The 22,684-nt window shown below is 46.6% G+C and overlaps 1 protein-coding gene across 1 annotated transcript in view; it reads left to right on the plus strand.

Moving 5' to 3' along the window:
- The first annotated feature begins 249 nt into the window (after positions 1 to 249).
- Positions 250 to 22,684, plus strand: part of LOC119452856 (alpha-scruin) — a 38,485-nt gene continuing 16,050 nt past the window's right edge. The window contains exons 1-11 of the mRNA XM_049667077.1: positions 250 to 501; positions 2,054 to 2,172; positions 2,963 to 3,079; positions 6,113 to 6,296; positions 8,658 to 8,870; positions 12,101 to 12,447; positions 15,097 to 15,149; positions 16,386 to 16,478; positions 17,726 to 17,845; positions 19,954 to 20,141; positions 21,336 to 21,481. Coding sequence (XP_049523034.1) covers positions 413 to 501; positions 2,054 to 2,172; positions 2,963 to 3,079; positions 6,113 to 6,296; positions 8,658 to 8,870; positions 12,101 to 12,447; positions 15,097 to 15,149; positions 16,386 to 16,478; positions 17,726 to 17,845; positions 19,954 to 20,141; positions 21,336 to 21,481 — 1,669 coding nt within the window. The 5' untranslated portion in view covers positions 250 to 412. The remainder of the gene's footprint in view (positions 502 to 2,053; positions 2,173 to 2,962; positions 3,080 to 6,112; positions 6,297 to 8,657; positions 8,871 to 12,100; positions 12,448 to 15,096; positions 15,150 to 16,385; positions 16,479 to 17,725; positions 17,846 to 19,953; positions 20,142 to 21,335; positions 21,482 to 22,684) is intronic.

A 22,684-nucleotide genomic window follows, 5' to 3' on the forward strand; every position in this document is an offset into this window, starting at 1 on the left:
GTACTTGATGCCGTTAGTGGATTCATAAACTCAACTAAACGAAGACGTTTATTATTTTTTAATCAAAAAATTAAATTATGGGTTTTACGTGCCAAAACTACGATCTGATTATGAGGCACGCTGTACTGGGGGACTCCGGAAATTTGGACCACCTGGGGTTCTTTAACGTGCACCTAAATCTAAGTACACGGGTGCATTTTTTTTATCAAGAAGGTAATACTTCAAAACATTAGGTGAAAGCTCAGGCACCCAATTCTTTGCCAATCCCTCAGTGTGGGTACGAGTCATAGTATGAGGCCATCATCATCATCATCATCATCAGCTTGTGGCCGACTTGGCTTCGCAGTCCGCTGAGCGACAGCCGTACGGCGGCGGGGCTGGCCTCCGGTCCTCCTGGTAGCCGGGTACCATCATGTTAGGCTGGGGCAAGCGGCCTACCGCCGCTTCGGCACTCGACGTTAGCGTCAGTGGGTCGTCCTCGCCTTCAAAAAAAGACGGCAGGTGAGTGTGTGTATACGCCTTTACCACGATTAGGAGTGTTGTCATTGTCACTTAACTTGGTATCTGTATAATCACTTTATAACCACGAAGAGATGCGACACGACACGCGACTTCAGCTGCGGGTCGTTCTTGGACCGTGGCAATGTCCGGAAGCTCAAGTGATCCCAAATAAAGCGCTCATAGCACTCTCCTGCGGAATACAGGCCTGAAAAATGCTCTTACGCTGCAAATGTTCGTACAAGCATATATACCTGACAACCGGGTTTCCAGGCCTCCGGCCAATGGTAAAGATTACTTAGCAACAAAAAATCTTTGTAAGTTCGACTCAAGCTTCGCAACTGTCAACTGTTAATTGACAGATGCGCAGTTTACAAAGGCAAACGACCTCGTTGTCCGTGATGACGACACCTAATAAGCAGCGGTGACGGACAACACGCAGGAAACGAGGCTTAGTGCAGCCAGTGCCGTGCCCCTCTGCCCATTTTTTTAAAAATTCCAAAACGATGACAAAGTCAACACGTGCCACGAGCTCTTGTGACCAGCACTTCGTTTTTCATTTCCGCATGCGCCGCGCAGCGAACTGTTTCCTTGCTCGTATTATACGCAACTTACAGTTTACCTTCCTTTGAGCTTCATGATCGCTGCCTCTTTCGCAGTTAATGCTTTATAGAGATGATTATTGCTGCACGCATCATGATCCTCGTCTCCGTTGTCGGAAGACCACTTTCGCTGACATATAGGCCGTACGGTTTACAAGTGGTTCCTTCAACTGCGTTCTGGAATTAATGAGTAGGTAAATATAGAGAGAGATAGAAACCTTCGTTTGTACTATGGTGGGATACATTCTTCGTAGGGTGGAACCCTTACTTTACGACCCCCTGAATCGCGCCAGACCGCATGTCTGCTGGGTGAGCAGTCGCTGCTGCGGCCGGTCCAAGCTTGCCAGCACAGTCTTTCAAGAGGAAGGTTAGGGGGAAGAAACGGGGGAGGGGGGGGGGGGGGGGTGAATGAAGTAGCCCGGCGGGGCCGGGCCTTCCCAGGTGCAGTGATGTAGACTGGGGGCTGTATGGGGGACTTCGTGGGAGAAGTGAAGGGTAGAGAGACAGGAGAATGAATTAGTTTACAGCTGTAGCCACGCGATGAGCTGCTTTGTTAAGGGGAATCCTGTGGTGAGGTGAAGTGTCTCGATATGTCTGATGTTCTAGCATTTCGGTGAAGTTCGGTGGCTCAGTTGGCGCGTCGTCTGGGTTGGACAGTGAGTAGACAGAACGGAGTTACAACGGCGGTTTCTGAATGCAGAGCTTGATGCCGAGATTGGGAGCTGAAGGTTCGACCCATGAAGTTATTTTTTTTCTCTCCTCCTTGTTTCATTAATTGTGCGCCATAGACTGACTATCCGTAGCGCTAGAACCTTTCGTGATACTTCACGAGATTATTACAGAGTTTCACCAATAAGTGTATACGACGTCCGTCATGCGTTGCAGCGTGACGTCACCGTGCGTCGCCGTATACTGTAGCCAATGAGCGCTTTGCTGAGAAAGCACTTTCGCAGGAGTACCAGGGAGGAGAACCAGGAGGTGTCGCTAGTGGGCAAAGTGCAGAACTCGGACTCGGCCGTCGTCGTTGTTCTCGGGGGCATCAACCTCCAGGAACCGGACGACGTCTCGGCCGGTACAACCCATAGTTTCTATCTGAGATTATGACGTCATTTTCGCGTAACCCTTACATATCACATGCCTTCCTAAATAAAACGAGCGCAGAGCCCGCGAGCAGTAATAAGCGTCGCCTACTGTAAGAGATATCGTTGGCTTTTGCATCGCTTAAGCTTAGCCAGCACCACCTAGATAGCACAAGGCCTGTCCACTCCGATCCATGACGTCATGCTAACTGGCCCGAAATTTCCGTTGCCAAGCTTGGCGTGACGAAAGCGGTGACGTCGAAATCCCCGCTGCTTACTCGGGAGCTTCCCCATTAGCATCTTTGGCCGTCGGGCCAGGTAACATGACGTCATGAATCGAAGTGAGCTGGCGTTGTGCTATCTAGGTGGTCTTGGCTTAGCTCGGTGAAACCTGATGTCACTTTATCTGCATTGAAATTTGCTGGGTGCTAAGAAATCTAGCGTTACCTTCACAGGTAAGTTGCAGTTGTCACTGCATATATCGTTAAATATGCTGAAGCATCACGTTTCTTAGATGTACGAAAGATACGTGACGTCATTCTATCTAGCCCGACTGCCGTAGAATTTAGCGGGGAATACTCCCGAGTAAGCAGTGGTGATTTCGACGTCAACGCTTTCGTCAAGATCGCTCATTGCCCGCGTGCGGAGGAGATTCTCCCAACTGTTTAGAAAACGTGCACGCAAATATCGTTAAAAGACGCACTTCGTCCTTTCCAGTGATACGTTCTACGAAAACTAAACAACTTACTGCGGTCAATAATGGGCGCGCTCGTTGTAATGCAGGAAAGTCGACGTACGTGTTCAAGCCCCAGCTGAACCAATGGCTCACCTTTCAACCTCTGCCCGAGCCGCGACACTACCACGCCGTTGTGTATTACGCCGGCTGCATCTACGTGTTCGGTAAGAAACAGACGCAACATTCTCAGCAAAAAGGGAAGGGTAGATATTTGTATAGTAGGTACTATACTATTGTTTCACAAGCTTGACATACAAACCATAGAAGCTAGTCAGCTAGCACAAAAGTGACACAAGATTACCACTGCACGGCTTCATAAAGACGAAATCAAACATTTATGACAACACGCACACTTCCTGCAAACTCTAGTCGGCATGACCTTGCCGTTGACCTTTGTTTACGCGAGGCACTACTTTGTTTAGCATATACTGCAGTCCGGAGACCAAGCAGGAGGAGCGAAAAAAAATGAGCATAGCGAACGAAATCGAAGAAGTTATACAGCAGAATATAGCGAACATTACCGCTCAAAGACAAGCATAGACCAGCAAACATGATTAAAAATACATTGGAGACAAAAAAATTGCCCAACTCTGTAAAATAATTTTTATGCGCACAAAGAAAAAGCAAGCACAAGTTAGCTCATGAGTTGTCGAAATGTAGACCAGAGTATGGCGTTATCAACAATGAAGTTTAGACGAAATGACAAATGTGTGTTTCGAAGTCGGGAAGGCCACGTTGCTCAGGAAGACCAACAACTGCTTGTTCGTCTGCCTAGAGTTTGCTGTCGAGCGTGAGACTTCCTCCAACTAAGATTTGAGGATGCAAAAAAAAAAAAAAATCGGTGAAGTATAATTATAGGGTGAAAATCAGTCGTATATCTGCTAATGGCCGGCGGGTATGAATCTCAAGATGCTATAAAAAGTATTAAATTGAAGATTTTACGTGCCAATACCACTACTTGATATGAGACACTTCGTAGTAGATGAATCCCGCATCAGTTTTGACCACATGGGGTTCTTTAACGCGTATACAATGCACAGTGCACAAGCCCTTTTTTTTTTTCAATATGTCCCCATCAAAATGCGGCCGCCGCTGCCAAGATTGAACTTACGACCTCGATCTCAATCGCACTATGCCAGAGGCACTAAGCTGCATGGAGGGTCCCAAGAAGTTCTAGAACTCTGCTTAAAGTAGACTAGCGTAATACAAGTTTTAAAGGGAATTTTGATAACCATGTACTTCATCAAGTACTCCATCATTCGGCGTAGGAACAAATGTAGACATTTTTTATCTACAACCGGATTGCACCCTTCGTGCTCTTGACTTCATCGAACCCGATTTTTGACCTTGAATACAACAGATATGTATCTCCTTTGTGCTACTTGGGATGATGTGGGTGCAGAGGCACACGTGGACCAAAACAGTGCGGGAAATCTAGGCGGGTGAACACTATTGTGTCAAGATAATATTAGGAATTTTGGTAATCGCAAAAGCATGGTTGAAGCGGCACAAGGCACCGATAACTCTCTGAAACCTACACCACTGGTTAAGCCCGTCCTTTTGAACCAGTCATAAATGACAATCAATTGGACACAATGCTCCAGTGAAGGAAATGATAAAAGGTAGATTGCCCATCACCGCCTATAGCGCGTCCTATTACGTGACCCTTATCACGCGATACACTTTTGTTCTGTCGGTTTTCCTGCTGGGTCGTGCGCTGCCGCGGGGTCACGTGACAGGCCATGGTATGGGCTTTGATGGGCAATCTACCTACCGTCGCTTCCTTTTTCTTCTTTTCTTTTCAGTATTTATTGCACTAGGCTCGGAACCGAATCCTTCAGTTGCAAGTTTGCTGTTCCCTGTGCTTACAAGTCACAACCTTCATGACAGTGAATACGGGAGCCTGTGCCGCATTGTAGATGCAAAGCACCCTGACTAATACCCTGACGGGCAGCTAGCGCACTCCCTTGGTTTGTGGGTTCAGCGGACGCACTCCCTAGCTGTGCTCCCGCGTCGTCTGCTACCGCTACCACCGCATGCAATCTGGAAAAAACGGAGCACGCGGTCTCATGCGCCTGCGCATTGACTGCGGAATGGCTGTAGACCTTTGCAGACAACGCGCGAGCGCGATCAGAAAGTGCATATGTTAAACCTACATATACGAGAGTGTGCTAGCCGCTCGCCAGAGTGGTCTGCATGTACCGTGATTGTTCACTGTCACAAAGATGGTGACTGAACATGCTAAAATAAAATTGCTGGGTTTAAACATCCTGCAATAGCACAGTGGGATCAGGGACGTTGTGGTGAAGGACCTCGAATGAATTTTTACCGTCTGCATTTCTTCAATGCGCGCCAAAAGCACGTTGAAGAACTGAAGGCAGAATGAAGAACGTTCTTCAGAACGATCTTCAAGAAGTGAAGAACGTTCATTTCTTCAACGTGCACCAAAATCACGTTGAAGAACTGAAGGCGGAATGAGGAACGTTCTTCAGAACGATCTTCAAGAAGTGAAGAACGTTCATTTCTTCAACGTGCACCAAAATCACGTTGAAGAACTGAAGGCAGAATGAAGAACGTTCTTCAGAACGATCTTCAAGAAGTGAAGAACGTTCATTTCTTCAACGTGCACCAAAATCACGTTGAAGAACTGAAGGCGGAATGAGGAACGTTCTTCAGAACGATCTTCAAGAAGTGAAGAACGTTCATTTCTTCAACGTGCACCAAAATCACGTTGAAGAACTGAAGGCGGAATGAGGAACGTTCTTCAGAACGATCTTCAAGAAGTGAAGAACGTTCATTTCTTCAACGTGCACCAAAATCACGTTGAAGAACTGAAGGCAGAATGAAGAACGTTCTTCAGAACGATCTTCAAGAAGTGAAGAACGTTCATTTCTTCAACGTGCACCAAAATCACGTTGAAGAACGTTCTTCAAGAAGTGAAGAACATTGAAGGCGGAATGCCAGAACACTAGCTCTTGCATTCCCGCCCCCGTCGTAATGCGGTCGTCGTGGTTGGGAATCGACACCCGCGACCTCATGCTTGGCAGCGCAGCGACATATATAGTTAATTGAGTCATCGCGGCCGAGTACGTGTGCGTATGCGGTTGTGTGCTGTGCTTATGCGTTCGTGTTGTGTGGTTACTGCGCTGTCTGTCGACCATACTGTTGCAGTCTCGCGGTAACTGTTTCACTCACAGGCGGCTACAGTCCCGCCGACGTGAGCAAAGGGGAGGCCCGCGCCCAGCGCTCGGTGTTCAAGTTCCACGTGCGTGAGAAGCGATGGGACAAGGCGGCCGACATGCTGCACCCCAGGGCCTGCCACGGGGCCGCCGTGGTCCACGAGAAGATCATGGTCGTCGGTGGCAAGGACGACAAGGGAGAGTGAGTTCTCCGTTATACGACAGATGCGTCATAATGAGATCGTTGTTTTGGCACGTAAGACCTTAGGTGCTTATTTAAGTAGCCTTACCCTTGTCTCTAGAAACATTTCACTCGAAGGCAGCCGAAATAGAGAAACTCTAGAAACAAGGGATGCAAGTCGGCTACGTAGGGTAAATTGAAGTCAGCTTACCCCAAATACCGCGTGAATAGGGAGTTATTTAGGTTTTGCGCTCCAAAAGCTATGGGATGCAAGCCGCCGACCGTATACAACAGAACGCAAAACGATCACAATAGAACGCAAGCAGAGCGTGCGGCTTTCGGTGCGCAATTACGCTTGTGTGGGCCGTCTTCTAAAACTCCCTAATGGCAGTGCACACGTGCAGAACTCAGACGCTTGTGCGCGCAGAGCAGATTGTGTACTAAAGGGACACTAAATAGAAAAATGAAATCACCTGTGTTAGCTTAGTAAAAAAAAAAAACTATCTACAATACCAAAAATGCCACTCTTATACCGCGAGTAGAGGCCTGGTAGACCAGAGAAGACGCATATAGGAAAGATTGGCGGTGAAGCCACCTTGCAATTCTCGCACGAGCTCGCCTTGAGGTCGTCGATTTTGATGACGTCGGCTAGGGACTAGTTAATTTTTGGGCGTTGAAGAAATAGACTACATTATGTTTTAAAGAAAGCAAATATTGAACATGGCAAGTATCGGGAACCTAAATTGAGCCAACGCGGCGTGGCCTAAATACGAAAACAAAATAATTTCAAATGTGTAACATCACACTAACGTACCGGTATTGGTGTTTCCGGGCGTGAAATAAAAAAAAAAGCCTTTCACCATCAATTTTTTCTTCTAATAATAAACATATTATCGTGAAATTAACAAAAAGCTTTCTAGCAGAACTTTATCAGTCTATACCGATTTAGTGTTTCACTGTCGTGTCCCTTAAAGCAGAGTTATGCAGCGCTAATGGCCAGAATGGAAGCAGACATACTATACCATACACTACACTACACTACCACACTACCACACTACCACGCATTACCATCACTACCATCTTAGCCAAACGCCGAGAAGCGATACTTACACAGTCGTCTGTGTGCGTTGTGTATCATTGCATTTGTTGTCTAGCAGAACTAAGTGATTGCCTTAAGGATTCTTCCACTGTCATGATTTTCGTACGCAGAAAAAGTTACGCTTCGAATGCCCTATTTCAGGAGATTCTTCACACTAAAGCACCCCGTAAATAAGTATGATTATGCATGTTTTTTCTTCTCGTTTTTTTTTTTGCCCAATGGCTCAGGGATGGCTAAAGAGCGCCAAGTAAATAAGTATATCACCGAATATAGGTTCAGAAACATATTTAGCACTTCTTATTCGGCACGGCCGCATCGCACGTTTTCCATATGCAAGCAGCGCACCGCGGGGGGCGCGTGCCGGAACAGCTAGAACAAGTGGCGGGCTCTCGGTTTCCGCACGTGGCTCGCACAGCACAAAACAGCAGGCATTATGAGTCCGCCATGAAAACAACAACGGTAGATGACAGCACGTGTTGAAAAGAGGAATGACTGCAGCGCCGGCGTTGGCCGCTTATTGTGAGCCGCTCGTTGTTTGCCCCCTATCACCTGCATTCACTCGTCTTGCAGTGTTCTTGGTGCTGATGTATACGTTGTTTTTTCTTGGTTTCTAATTTAGAACAGATTCATTAAACGTAGAACAGATGACGCTTAAAGCGATTCAGGTATCACGGTTTAAGCTCGAGCATCTGATGCACTCAGTGCGTTGTGAATGCCATCTGCTTCTGCCCAGGTGCGCGTTGTCTTCTTACACTGTAGCATTGGCGATAAGATATGAATTATCATCATCTTTGTCAGTCATTTCGTTTGGTACCCGCTATATAAATCGAACAAACAGCAAAGTCAATGAAGGGATTCAGGAAATTAACTTTGGCTTATTTAAAGCGTAGAATTAGCTACGAATGATGAATAAGCTTGCGATCAACTTCATACTTTAACAAAGCAAAAAAAAAATGGAAATGAAAATAAAGACAGCTCACCACTAGTGGGGGTCCAAGTCTCAAATCTCCGCGAGATAGCGTGCGGTGCTATACCAAATGAGCCACGGTTCCCCTTGGTACTGATTAACTCCGACGAAGGCCGGTTCTCCGGCCGTACTCTTTGCTCCGTTTTCCTTTGCACGTATTACCCCATCTCACCCTGCCGGGCGCCGTTTAGGTGTAAGGCATAACGCTGGAAATTCACAACGCGGCCAACGGAAATTTCCCTCCTTTCTATACTTTTGCTATAATCAAAGAAGCAATTACAACTACTCGCATCGTGATTAATCGGGATCATCCCAGGATCCTGAACTCGGTGGAGTTGTACAACCCGGCGTCGGACAGTTGGGTTCCGTACCGCAGCCTCCCACTGCCCATCATGGGTTGCGGTGTGGGCTACTTGGCCGGCTTGGTGTACGTGGTCGGAGGGGTGACCACCAAAAGACAGGTATTCGCCGGCATGGTGCCCGCCGAGGTGTTGTCCACCGTGCACACTACGGACCCTAACGAGCGCACGTGAGTATACAAACTGCCAGTCACTGCACGTAAAAAAAAAAGGACGTGTGATCGAATCTTTGCAAAATGGCGCAATAGAAATGGCGACACATAAAACTACACGACAGGACAGGTACCGCTAACAACTTTTAGAGTGATAGCTCTACTACTCCAGGTACAAACCCATAAAACGTCTGGTTCCGTAAATATGACCTTGAAGCACAGCTAACGTCAAGAGTGGCGCGTCCCCGCGCGGACAAAAAAAAAAAAAAAAAAGAAGAAGAAGAATAAAAAAAAACGCTTCCCGGTAAACGTTACGGTTCCATACGCTGCAGTTGCCGGGAATCGTGAGAAGCAGTCAGGGATCTCTGAATGCTATCGCGTTCCACTCTTAAAGGCGAAGCTTAAGCGTCTCCCAATTTATTTCCTGAAGGCCGTGCGATACATATGCACGGTGTCCCAGCTAAAAGTAACCATTGCTTTAAAAATGAGGGTGAGTGCTAGTCGGGTGAAACCAACTCAGTGATGTTGACAATCGCGCGGCCTATGGTCTGCGGTATACTTTTTTTGTTTTGCAAAGTAAATTAGTATAACTCATTACCTAACTTTTGAATTTTGACTTCACGAAGAAAGTGCCAGTACGGAAGTTGTAGATCACATTAACAAGTGGCCGAATGAAGTTTTTGCAACTAAGTACAATTGATGGAGTCTCTTGTACTTGCTTTTAAAGAAAGCCCGCGAAATACAAAAACAAGTGCTAGATAGTGCCACTATTTCAGCGCTCCCAGACGACCGATCAAGGAAGGAAACCCGCTTGTCTCTGCAGCGCTGTTCGGGACGGGCTTGGCGTTTCCGGTGGCCGCAAGATACGCGCCAGCAACCCTCGCTAGTAAGATGTGATCGTGAACGAGTAGATGAACACGGCCACCGCATTTTCCTTCCCGATCAAACAGTTCTGCGGTCAACATTAACTCAAGCCTGAGCTTTTTTGTTGTTGTTTTCAAGTTGCGATAGCAATTATATGGACACTCCATGTGCATTTCTGCCGTCGCCATGAGGTTCCGTATAAAGCCCAAGAGCGATAATATCGTCGCCGCGCGCCGTATGCTGCATGTGTGAGTGCAAGCGCGCGAGTGTGAGCCGGCGATCGCGTCTCAATCGCGTTCATGTTTGCTTGTGCGCGCGTGACACCATACTTGTTAATTTAGTTAGTGTGCCTATGTTTGCAAGTTTACACGGTCGATAAAACCACTATCCTTACTTCGTATAGCTGTCCACTAGTTTGCTATCGCAATCGATGCTTCGCCTTTCCGGTGAAACTGCGACGTTTATTTCTTTTTTTTTTATTGTTGCTTTGTGTGTTCGGGCTTCATTCCACGTGCAAGTGGAGCGAATGATATGTTTATGCCAGGACACGTCGAAGCGCGACACACCTTCATCACCGCTGCTCAATCTGTGCGCCCGATCGCGACGGGGCACGCTAGTGAGTCTCTAAAAAAGGCCTTCTAACATTGACTTTGCCTGATCGGTCGTATGGGGGCGCTGAAATAGTGGCGCTGTCGCGCGGTTGCTTTTGTATTTCGCGGGCTTACCTTAAGGGTAAGCACAAGAAGCTTCATCAATGGCACTTAGTTGCAAGCACTTCAGTGGGCCATTTTTAAATCTAATCTACAACTTTCTTATTGGCTGTTTCCTACTCAAGCCAATATTTAAAAACTTAGGCAATTAGTTTATGCTAATTAGTTGTCTTTGCAAAACGAAAAGAAAAACCTAGTCTAGGTCGCGCGATCCTAAACACCACTGAGTTCGTTTGAGCCCATTAGAACACTCCGTCGTTTTTAATACCTTGGTTACTTTTGGCTGGGACACCCTATATATTTCCCACGGCATAAGCGCATCAGCCATGCTTAAAAGCTTGATCTGAGTTGTTCGAGCGATAACAATCACCGCCACGTTCTCTGCCCGCGAGTCCACCAGCAGCCTTTGCTAGATGAATCCCGATTAACTCTTGTGTCTTGTCCACGGCGTAGTCTTGTCTAAACCTCTGCTGGCGTAGAGATGCTAAAATGTTTGTTATGAGAAGTTCGTCGTAGTGGTGTATGATGAAGTGGTCATTCTTCGCACATAGCACAATGCAGCCTCTTGACCTCTGACACATAACCTGAAATGCATTTTTCCTGATCTGAAATGCGTTTTCCCCTGTACTAATATGTGACACCACAGGGTAAACAGCAAACTACGAAGCACGACAACGAAATTTAAAATTGCGTTAAGGTTAGCGCTACCATCAACGGAACATAAAATGCTTTGAGAGCCTGGAAAGATACGGATTAGACAGCAAATGCGGGTAGCTCATGTTCTATAGATGAGCTGAAAGAAGTGTTGCTTCGCGCAGGTTTATTGCTTAAGCGGTCTATTAGAATTGCATAATGGATGCCAAAGAAAAACAAAAGTTGGCAGTCACTTCAGAATACGCTTAAGAGGATGAAGGCGAAAGCGTGCCCGCTCACGAGGCATTTATTATATTACTTGCGATTTTCAATGTTGTTTTCTCCCACCAACGGTCGTGGGTTCTAGTGCGTTAATTAACTATACCTTTATTAACTGTGTCTTAATTACCTTCGCCCTAATTAACACCAAATATCTCGGTTTTGGCTCCCACCAAAGGTTGTGGGTCCGAGTGCCTTAATTAACTCTATCATTAATTAACCATGCCTTAGTTAACTTCGCCTTAATTGACACCAAACGTAGCGGGTTTGAGTATCACTTTTCACGCTATCAATTAGAATCCAACTTGGAGATATGGCCGGTTCGCCCATATCTCCATGTTGGGTCGTGAGTTCGAGTGCCTTAATCAACTTCGCCTTAATTAACACCAAAGGTCGCGGGTTTGACTCTCACCAGAGGTCGGGAATCTTAAATTCGCCTTAATTAACACCACGTGTAGTGGGTTCGACTCCCAATGAATTTTGGTGCCATAACGCCGGACATCGGATTTCTCGTCCCAGGAACTGTCTAAGGCTTTCGCCTTAATTAAGAACGTCGGGAATGGTAGGAGGTTGCATGGTTGAGGCAAGGAATTATGGCAGGCATATAACGGACTCAGCTGGCGCATAACAGGGGTACTTGCAAACTATTCCTCCCGGAGAGAATGACTTTCGTTTTGCTGAGGACATCCCGGTAAAGTGAGCTCTTGTATATGACGACGACTACACGATTACGATGACGAATATTCGCGCTTCGCGCTGCAGCTGGCTACGCCGCCCCAGCCTTCCGGAGCCCCGTGCCTACTGCACCGCTCTCACCATCCACCACGAACTGTGGCTGGCGGGCGGCCTCAAACCCTCGGGTCGCGACCCCGCGGGCTTCACCAACGTGGTCGACGTGCTCGCGTTCGACTCCCTCCGCGGTCGATGGGAATTTCGCTTCAAGTTGTCCCGTCCGCGGCACGCCGTGGCCGCTGCAAACGCCGACGACCGCGTCTACGTTGTCGGAGGGATGACCTGCCTGGATGGCACGTCCGTGGAGGACGTGGACGTGTACCACAGGCAGCGGCTCGGTTTTCTCGACTGCCAGTGTCTGCCCAAGAAGCTCACAGGTAGGCGTTGCACTCAGGTCTACATGGTGCAGTTTTTACTCGACAACTGAAAAACGGGAAAACGCTATCGAAAAAAAAAATCTCCGACGATTACGATACTTCCTAATGCGAAATTTAAGCGCAGCTGTATACGTGTTTTCATTTCGCGATATATTGGCTGGCTCGGACAATCCGTCTCATGCGGCACGTTGCAAACTGAGCGAAGTGTGGCGCGACTGCCTCGCAAATCGGGAGATCGCGAGAGGTGGCGCGTGGGCGCGATTCACAGCAGCCGCCGGCGACAGACCTCCCAGGCTATAGTCCCAGACGACGCCCGCTACTCTGGCGCCATCTCGTAGCAATCGTCGCCACACTACGCTTTTATTCTCAAGCTTTCGCCGTACCCTCCTCCACTTTCCGCCTCATGGTTCCGCTACACCCTCCTCTCCACTTTCTTCCTCGCGCCTCTTCGCTCTCGCCACTTTTCGCTCTTTCATCTTTAACTGCCCTCGTTCGCTCCGTTACTCCGCAGACGACGATTCCGACGCCAACGATCGCCGCAGGAGTTGGGGCGCCTAAAAGCGTCGCTCTAAAAAGCTGTACAGATTCCATTCTGCTAAAACTACTTGCCGCGGTGATTCTGCGGCTATGGCATATTGCTGCCAGACATGGGGTTGCAGGCTTTATTTCCGGTTACGGTGGCCCCATGTGGTCACTAATGCTCGTGCATTTGGATTTTTACTTGCGTCGGAACCACATGTGGTCAAAGTTGATGCGATAACTTCCACTATAAGGCGTCCCTAACGACCCGCTGTGCAGATGTGAGACATGAAACTAACTCAAATGTCGGTGAAAGTTTCAGGGCAGGTGCCAGCTCGTTTTTTTTTTCGGTAACGCTCTCTAACATCCATCGCAACTCGGCGGTTGGTAATTCTGAAAGCCCCGAAATGTTCACAACAGCACGTCATTACGTTACTACACTCAAAGGCGATAAAATCACGTTGTGTTTCTTTCGTGTGTCCTCGTTTTTTTCTCGCAGTTATATAAACGTCTAAAAGTGATTGGCAGATCACTGTTGATACTGGTGTCGGGTGAAGCAGCTGTCCACCAGCGATGATGCAGGAACATGTGGGGATTAAATAGCGTTTTGCCAGCGTTTTGCCAGCGTGTGGCAAAAGCCGTGATTGTCATTCGTTTCCTTCGTTAGCGTTCCTATTTCTGTGCTCGGTAGTATGATACGCAAAATGTCCCTACAACCAAATCGTCCACATGTTACGCGCAGGGAACCGCTATTTGTAATTTTGATTATTTGTTAAAATTGCGTCGTGTATCCCACAACCATTTAACGTGTACGGGTCAATGCACCTCGAAAATACCTTAACACACTCTTCTTTCACCGTAGGAAGACAGGCATACCGCGTTTTGCATGCGTTGTCCCCAACTGTTTTCTCGAGTGGTTAAACCAACCTTACACAACGTGCATAATTAAAGCGGCCCTGAAACACTTTTTCAACATAGTAAGAAAACGTTGCCAATCTGTAGAAGAGGCTTCTGCGAACATGTGAGCCAAACATTATTGCACTGCATCTGGCAGGGAATTTGCAGTCTCCGTGTCAAATACAGTCAACAATCGCTTGCTATTACCCGCCGCGGTGGCTCAGTCAGCTAAGGCGCTGCGCGCTGCTGGACACTCTGGGCACTTGATCGGATCGAATCCCGGCCGCGGCGGCGGCATTTCGATGGAGGCGAAATGAAAAAAACGCCCGTGTGCTTGCGTTGTAGTGCACGTTAAAGAACCCCAGGTGGTCAAAATTAATCCGGAGCCCTCCACTACGGCGTGCCTCATAATCAGAACTGGTTTTGGCACGTAAAACCACAAAAAGAAGAATCGCTTGCTCTCGCATTCTCAGTGACGTCATCTCAAGCAGCGAAGCCCACCAATTGGCTGACTTCATGATCCCGAGAACATTCTCATTAATAATACTAATGCTAATTTTGAGGCCAATAAATGAAAAATATATATGTCTGCGGTCTCAAACAGAAAGAAAAAGCATTTCTCTTTTCACTGTCGGTCTACGCACGACGGTGGCGCGTAGTTGCGTGGTCTCCGAGATAGCAACGGTGCGCTGCGTAGAGCAGGGGTTGCCGCGACGAGGCCTTTCACCTTTTATCCAGGGTCCTTACCTCGCCGTATCGCCTTCGGAGCTGGGAGGTGGCGGGTTCGAACACCCTGTGGTGTACTGCTAACCGACTAGCGGTGGAACCGTGATTAAGTGAAGCCACGTCCATGTGAGGGACGCATTATCCGAACGACGAACTAGCTCTGCATGCTACCTGACCAGACGAGCTTTCGTCGAACTCTTGACTAGCTCTGTATTTCACTCGCCGTATTTCGTTGGCGATACGCTCAACTTTTGGGCGCAGCTTTTCCCTCTTGCCACCTCTCCTGTGTGGCTTCCAATAGCGCTAGTGTAGACGAAAGGAGAGAGAAAGCTGCTAATCGGTGCGATAACTACGTCAAACTCCGCGTATACTTGAAGGATTTGAAACAGTTTCTGCCGCAGGAGATTCGTGAGACGGCGTCTTTTAATAGTGAGCCCATTCTGTGAATAGTTATAAAAGTGTTTCAGGGTCCCTTTAACGCCATCGTCATCTTGCGCTTTCATGCAGGACTGGCGGCAGTAACAGTACCACCAGAATCAACGGAAGGGTCTGGGCCGAAGGTAAGACTCTGTTCACGTCCATAACTCTGGTTCTTTTTTTTTTTTTTGTGAAAGCTTGGACGATGAACTTAGGCTGCGATTGGGAAATTATGCGAATCTATATGGCCGCAGTGGCTGGTGCAGCAGCTTTATGTTCTAAGTAAAGAGAAGGCGTACCGAGACAGACAGGAATATTGTCGGCGCTGAACAAGTATTTTCAAATATTTTCAGTCGCTTTTCGCTGTCTCTTACCTTTGATACACGGTTATGCAAGTCATTCGTATACAGTGACACAACGAGTGTTATTGTGTGGCCGTAATATGTCGCTTCCGGGTCACGCTATTTCACGTTATGTACTACTTAACGTATCAACTACAACGCATTGCGTTGGGCAGCGTCACACGTAAAATTCAGGATCGAGAATCGGGTTGCTGAACGTGTCTAGTAAGTTCTTTATATCGGTAAACTACATGCGTAAGTTCCTCAAATAACGCTTAGCTGGCACAGTTTGTCAAAACAGATTCATTAGAAAATCGACTCTCCAACTACACTGACACTTAGTTTGTTAAATATATTCACGAAGTTAACAAGCGAGGCCTTGGCAAAACAGTGTTCTTTTGATAATGGCTGACACTCGGAGAGCACGCGTCCACTAAGCACTTCGTCGTTCTCGTTCCAGTGGCCGGCGGCCGCAGGTGCCAGCCTATCTCGCGTAAATATTTCAGCAAGAATCTGACATGGATTTTGAAAGACATAAGAGCTCTTGAAGCACCGATCCTGTCTGTGCCCACTTTCGCCCCGACGAGAACAATAATGAATGACCAAAAAAGAACAAGGTCGACGGCTCCATGCTTTATCTATTGTTTCCGTTCTTTCGGCCGCTGTCTACAAGGGGGGGGGGGGGGGGATATTCTGTAAGTATTCAAAGTTGTCATGCCCATTTCGACTGCTGCTGAAGTGCTGAATGGCTGTGGCACCTGGCTCCTTCTGACGCGCACCCCACCCCAGCCAATCGGATCTTCAACAGCAGACAAAATGGACATGCCCACTAGGCGGACACTTATAGGATACCTCCCCAGGTTTCTATCAGGTAAGCCTATACATTTCATTATCTCTGTAATACCCCTCGGCGCTGGAAGACACGCTCTTTTTTTATCATTGGGGGTATTTCATTCTCAACGTACGAGGGTGTTAATCACGTTTCGACCCCTCCTGGTGCACGATATTTCTCTTCGGCTCTCTTTTTTTCGCAACCAGAGCGGCGCAAGCTCAAGGGCACCTTCATCGCTGAAACTCGACCAAGGCGACCAGGACAAGCGGCGGAGGCCGCACAAGCCACCTAAAAGTTTGGTTAGTACATATAGCGATGCTCATGGCTCCAAGTGATCCTGATAATCTAAAGCACATGTATGTATGTATGTATGTATGTATGTATGTATGTATGTATGTATGTATGTATGTATGTATGTATGTATGTATGTATGTATGTATGTATGTATGTATGTATGTATGTATGTATGTATGTTATGTATGTATGTATGTATGTATGTATGTATGTATGTATGTTATGTATGTATGTATGTATGTATGTATGTTGCTGTATGTATGTATGTATGTATGTATGTATGTATGTATGTATGTATGTATGTATGTATGTATGTATGTATGTTATGTTGTATGTATGTATGTATGTATGTATGTATGTATGTATGTATGTATACGTGCGTGCACGCGTGTGTGAGTGTGCGTGCGTGCGCGTGCGTGCATGTTTCCTCTGAGGTTAACTTGCCGCTGCATTCTTGATCTGAAAGTGAAAGCCAAGTGCGTTTTTCTCCCTGAACAAAATTTTTACAAATTGGCTGTGGTAGATGGCCCAGCTCTTATCCTTCAAATGGCTTGCGCGAAGAAGTGGACATAACTTTCAATATAAATCGAAAGGCATATTAGACTAATAAACAAAATATCACTAATTAAGTTTCTAACTTAATTGCTTAGCGGCACGTGTTGTAATTTACGAAGTGCAGCCGGTGAGTTTGAAAGCAGAACGAATGATGGGGATGACGACAATTTCGAGATCTGCGCCATCATACTTGGGGTAAAAATGCAACGTTGTTCCGCTTACCGTTTTAATAAAACGCCTTTACCGTGCATGCACTTGAAGCATAAAAATATCTGCAACGCCAATATACTTCGTCGGGCTGTTTGGGAATAAAAAACCTCAAACTAGTGACCTCAGAGTTCGTTCGAAGTGGATAGGCCTTGCGAATTCACCGGCCATAATTTGTAACTTACAATATGTGCCAGAAAGTAATTCGTTAAAAATTGAATTAGTGAAACGATGTAAATAATTGATGGTACATTTAAATTTCTCGTGCCAGTAATGTCCGCGCATTCAAGTAACCCAAGGCAATTTTCCAAAATTATGTTCACTCTAAAAAAAAGTATCTGTGATATTCTGATAGCTTAGATGGATGCCGTTAGAAATACTGCGCTTACGTGCCCTTTTCACTTCGCCTTCTTTTTGTCAATGTTTCTAAAGCTCGGAATTTACATGCGAAAAAAAAAAGAGTGACGCATAAGAACGCTCCGTCACGCAGTACGCAGACAAGGACCGATCAACCGAGGAGATTGAGGTACCTCCCGAAGTGCGCAAGAAATCTACGCCTCATCCCAGACCCAGGACGGACGCTGGCGACGTCGATGACAATGCAGAGGGTGTAAGTACGAAGTATACCGCATGGGACAAATCGTAATATTTAAAGGCACTCAACTCCTTCATGGGGGGGGGGGGGGGGGGCAACAGCTTGTGACGCATTCAAACCCTTTTAGTGCCCCTGACGTACCAGTACGTTTTCGCGTTTCTGTCCCACCATGCCACTGACGCCAGATAGGAATGGGAGGGCGATACCAAGAGTGAATTTGTCACATTCTATGTCGGTTTTCTTTTTCGTTTTTCCTAAGCGTAAATAAACGGTTGTGTTCGTTTTATAATAATTCGATAAAAAAAAAAAAAAAGACGAGACGCTGGAGGTGCGTCACCTCCGAAAAAACGCGATGCTGAAAAGTTTAATAGCGATAAGAAAGAAAATGTGTTCATAAAAGTCAACCACGTCATTCTGGACGGAAATAGGACAGGAAATGTGGTGGCTATAACAAGAGCCGAGGAATATATCTGACGCTACCATTAAAAGAAGCTCCTCCAGCACAAATGATGTAAAAAAATAAAGAAGAAAAACGGTGTCAACTTGGAGCTTATTTACACCTGAACGCCGCCATTGTAACCATCCTGTAATGTTATCGTATACTCAATCTTATATTGTCAGTGAATAGGGCTACTGACAATACTTATTTAGTAAGGCATCTTGTTGGGCTAGTACGTCGGTTCATAGATTTTGCAAAATCTTTAAACTGCGCGAAGAAGACGGTACAGAAACATAGACGCACACACAAAGTGATTTGTGTGTGCGTCTATGTTGCTGCTGCCGTCCCGTCTTCTTCGCGTAGATTAAAGATTTTGCAGAATACTTATTTATTATTGTTTTGCTATAAGCATTTTCCTAAATGCTCACGCTGATACTCATCCGGTTTCTTCCAGCTTTTCCCTGGTTCCCTTTAACCGTAATGCTTATGACAAACATCATTTCACATATGTAGAGGTAAAGGTTCGGAACATTCTTCCCCAATGTCGAATAGGGGCTCCAAATATAAGCCGCGCACACGAGCCTGCCCTCTCTCTTACACTGAGCCGGAAGATTGAAAAATAAATGCAGATGCATTACTCAATACTTTTATGCTGTTTCATGCAATACATTCCCATGGATGTCCCTCTATAAAACGTTCGTATTCAGCTTGCATGGTTGGTGCAGTGTCCTGTTATTTGTGTCACTGGTTTACTACAAAGTCTGTATGGTTGTGCTGTGATTTTCTTTATTTCGTGTTTCTTCTCTCACTTATTGTAGTCGATACATGTATGAGAAGGGGTTGCCGTCTTCCTCAGTTCCATTTCTGCGTGGATTCGTTACTATACATAGCCACTGTATAAAAAAATGCAGGCATCACCCTCTGTATAATGTTTCCAACAAGGTGTCACATTCTTCTTTAAAAAATCAGCTTTCACTGCAAGCGGCTGTAACTGTGTCAGTATGACCGCTGTAGACAGCATATAGCGGGTGTTCAAAATTAAGCTTTACAGAACTTTAAAAAAAAAGAAACCCTGTGGCATGTAGCATAATTCTTATCGTTGAGCTGGGTTATTCGAAGAGGCGGACATTAGTAGCACGAGAAATCGAAACACATATTCAACTAGTTAACAAAAATTGACTAATGAACTTCGTAGTTAATTACTTTATGACGCATATTGCAATTTACGAATTGTGGCCGGTGAGTTTGCAAGACGCATCCACTTGAAATTAATTTCCAGGTTGACACAGGTGAGTTTCAAAAATTCCGTAAAACTTAAAAATGAACACCCTGTATAAATAACAGGGACAACGAACGAAATGCCTCAAAAATGTCTCGAGTGCTTGTCTTGTGTATTCTTTCTCTGTCCCGTCTAAGGCGTGCGCTTTTGTTAAACCAAATACGAACCCTAGCAACACGTTCTATTCGGTTTCAGTTTATTATCCATTCAACAACAATGACTATGTACAGATAGCACGCACACGAACGTCCCTATAAGTCAACGACTGCCCAACCCCCGGTTCAAAAAAAAAATTGTATTCAAGACGTGGGTTAACGCAGCAAAAATAAACCATGTCGCAATAAGAACGGCTGCTGCAACTCGCTGTTGCTGTATTTGGCATTGGCCCTCGTGTCTGTCTCGCAGGGTCACTGGCCTCCCAGCCGCTTGGCCGTCGACTCGAGCACCTTCCTCGGAGTGGAGGCGTGGAAGCTTCGCACTCCGCTGAGCCGACCCAGTCTGCCGCGCTTCTACCACTACGTCCCCGCCGCACCCACGAATGACCCGCACCACGGCATCACGGTTCGCGTCGACGACGACTTCAAGCGCACCAAGTGAGCAACACGTTAACAGCCTGAGGTGCCACTTCACGTCTACAATTGGCAAATAAGGTGGTAAAGAGACTCGCGAGACCATCCTGGAAAAAGAGTTACCTTTAAATATTGACAAATGAATGCGGTAGCTGTCAGGGAGATTGATGCGAAGGCAAACGAGTGCTTCACGATAGTCGAGACCCCTCTCTCCAGGTGGCGCACCACTCAGCGCTGCAAGAAAACCTGACAGTAAAGAATGAGAGAGACATACATAATACGACGCGCTACAAGGGTGCACGCAATATATAGTATATGCAAAAGGGCGGAAAGTTGGGCGAGCTGGCACGGTAACATATTTCTAGTTTATAGCGCGAAGGGACACAGACGAAGACTAGCTAGCGCTCGTACTGTCTGCTTCTAGTCTTCGTCTGTGTCCCTTCGCGCAATAAACTAGAAATATGTTACCGTGCCAGCTCGCCCAACTTTCCGCCCTTTTGCATATACTATATATTGCGTGCACCCTTGTAGCGCGTCGTATTATGTATGTCTCTCTCATTCTCAATTCGCACAATATTAAGTGGCGTGCTGGCACAGTAACATATTTCTAGTTTATAGCGCGAAGGGACACAGACGAAGACTAGCTAGCGCTCGTACTGTCTGGTTCTAGTCTTCGTCTGTGTCCCTTCGCACCATAACCATAAACTAGGTATATATATATATATATATATATATATATATATATATATTGTTACGACGCGCGACAAACGGTGTTTATTGAACAGGCCTCAGGGCGAGCCTCCGACGAGCCAGAAGAGTTCTCTTCTTCGTCTTCTCCGCTAACACTCCTCCTCTTCTACTAATGCGGCTACATTGACTGTAATAATATATATATATATATATATATATATATATATATATATATATATATATACGCCAGATTAATTTCGACCACCTGGGGATGGCCGAAGTTATTCCGGAGTCCCCCACAACTGCACAACTGCGTACCTCATAATCAGATTGCGGGTTCTGACGCGTAAAACGCCATAATTTAGTTTTGTAAGTTAATCTAGTATTTGACGAATAATCGGAGAAATAACCAGGAGAGGTATAGTAATAAAAGAAATGTGTGATCGGAGTTCACACTTACAACAACGGAGCTTGACAGGTTAGCATTCCTGACTGCACGTTGCGGCTTAAATTCAAACAACATCGCAGAGAGATGCTGGGACTGCGTGATGCCAGCGGACTGCCGGCATTCGCCCGGAAGCTGAGAAGGGTCAAGAAGGTGCAGGACGACACGCTTCCGGTCATTCTCACCTTCGGCGGCCTCGACCCGAGAGATCCGCTCAACTACGCCAACGGCAAGTGCTTCGACTCTCGGAACGTAGGCTTACCTAACTTGAGCTTATACGACGATGTTCGTGGCGTTCTAATATAAATGCCGATCGTAGTTGAGAGACGAGAATCCTTTTTTTGCATTGTGTCGTCGTTTTCGCAGAAGGAGAAAAAAAAAGGAAAAAAGTGTGCAGATCGCACACACTGTGGGAATTAATGTTAGAAGCTAACTAGTTAACTGTCTGGGATCTCACACATGCTCTTGGGACAAAGGAACGACAACACGGTAGTGCGAACAATAAAAAAGTTCATTTATTGCGTCTTTCATACACTAATGCATGCTAGCCGAATTACTACCCATAGAACATTCACATGGGCGCGCGACAAGACAAGTCCGGCTCACCGCGACCGGATGGCGAGCGAATATGTTCGCCCCATGCTATGACGCCATAGCCTGGTCGTTCACGTGTACGGTCACGCGAATGGCGGCGAGTTCGAACGATCGGAGTTCGTCCATACCGGTGTCCTGCTCCTAAGCCTTCTCGTGACGGTGCCGGGAAGCGGGCCAGCGCACGCGCGAACAGTACGGCTGCTCGCCGAACCCCAAGCCAAGAGGAAGCGCCTTCTTCCTTTTGCCCCAAGTAACCCAACCGCTAGGTGGCGTTAGCAGCGCAACACTCACGCCATCTCTCGCAATACACCGCAACCACAGCGCCGTAATGTCACGCGGCGAAGCCGCATTACAGGAGACGGGAGCCATGCGGGGAAAACATCAGGATACGCGTGAGAGTCACGCATCCCCACAACTGTTAACTATTAACTACTGTTAGCTAGTTAACTAGCTAACTGTTAGAAACTAATGCTTTTCAGGTAGCTAATTATCCAGCATTTCTTGAGGGGCGGCATGCACATACCCAACGAAAAGTGTGCGGGCCGCAGGCTCACCGAAAGAAAATAGACTGAACTTATTTGTAATTGAGACGCCTAAACTGAAATTGATGGGTGCACTGTAAAGTTCGCAATGCCAAGTTTGGACAGCGGTCCTCAGTTACAACTTACTTTCATAGGCGGAGAAATTGAAATCGGCTTGGTCGCGGAATTCCTCGTCGATATGCTTTTGCTGAGGGGAGTATGCGTGTAAGGGTGAGCAATTGGGTTTACGTAGGTACGCGGGCGTGTGTGTTACAAGAACCGGACAAGGGGACGGCACGACGATGGCTTGACTAATT

Source organism: Dermacentor silvarum, chromosome 5, assembly GCF_013339745.2.
Source record: "Dermacentor silvarum isolate Dsil-2018 chromosome 5, BIME_Dsil_1.4, whole genome shotgun sequence".
Lineage (NCBI taxonomy): Eukaryota > Metazoa > Arthropoda > Arachnida > Ixodida > Ixodidae > Dermacentor > Dermacentor silvarum.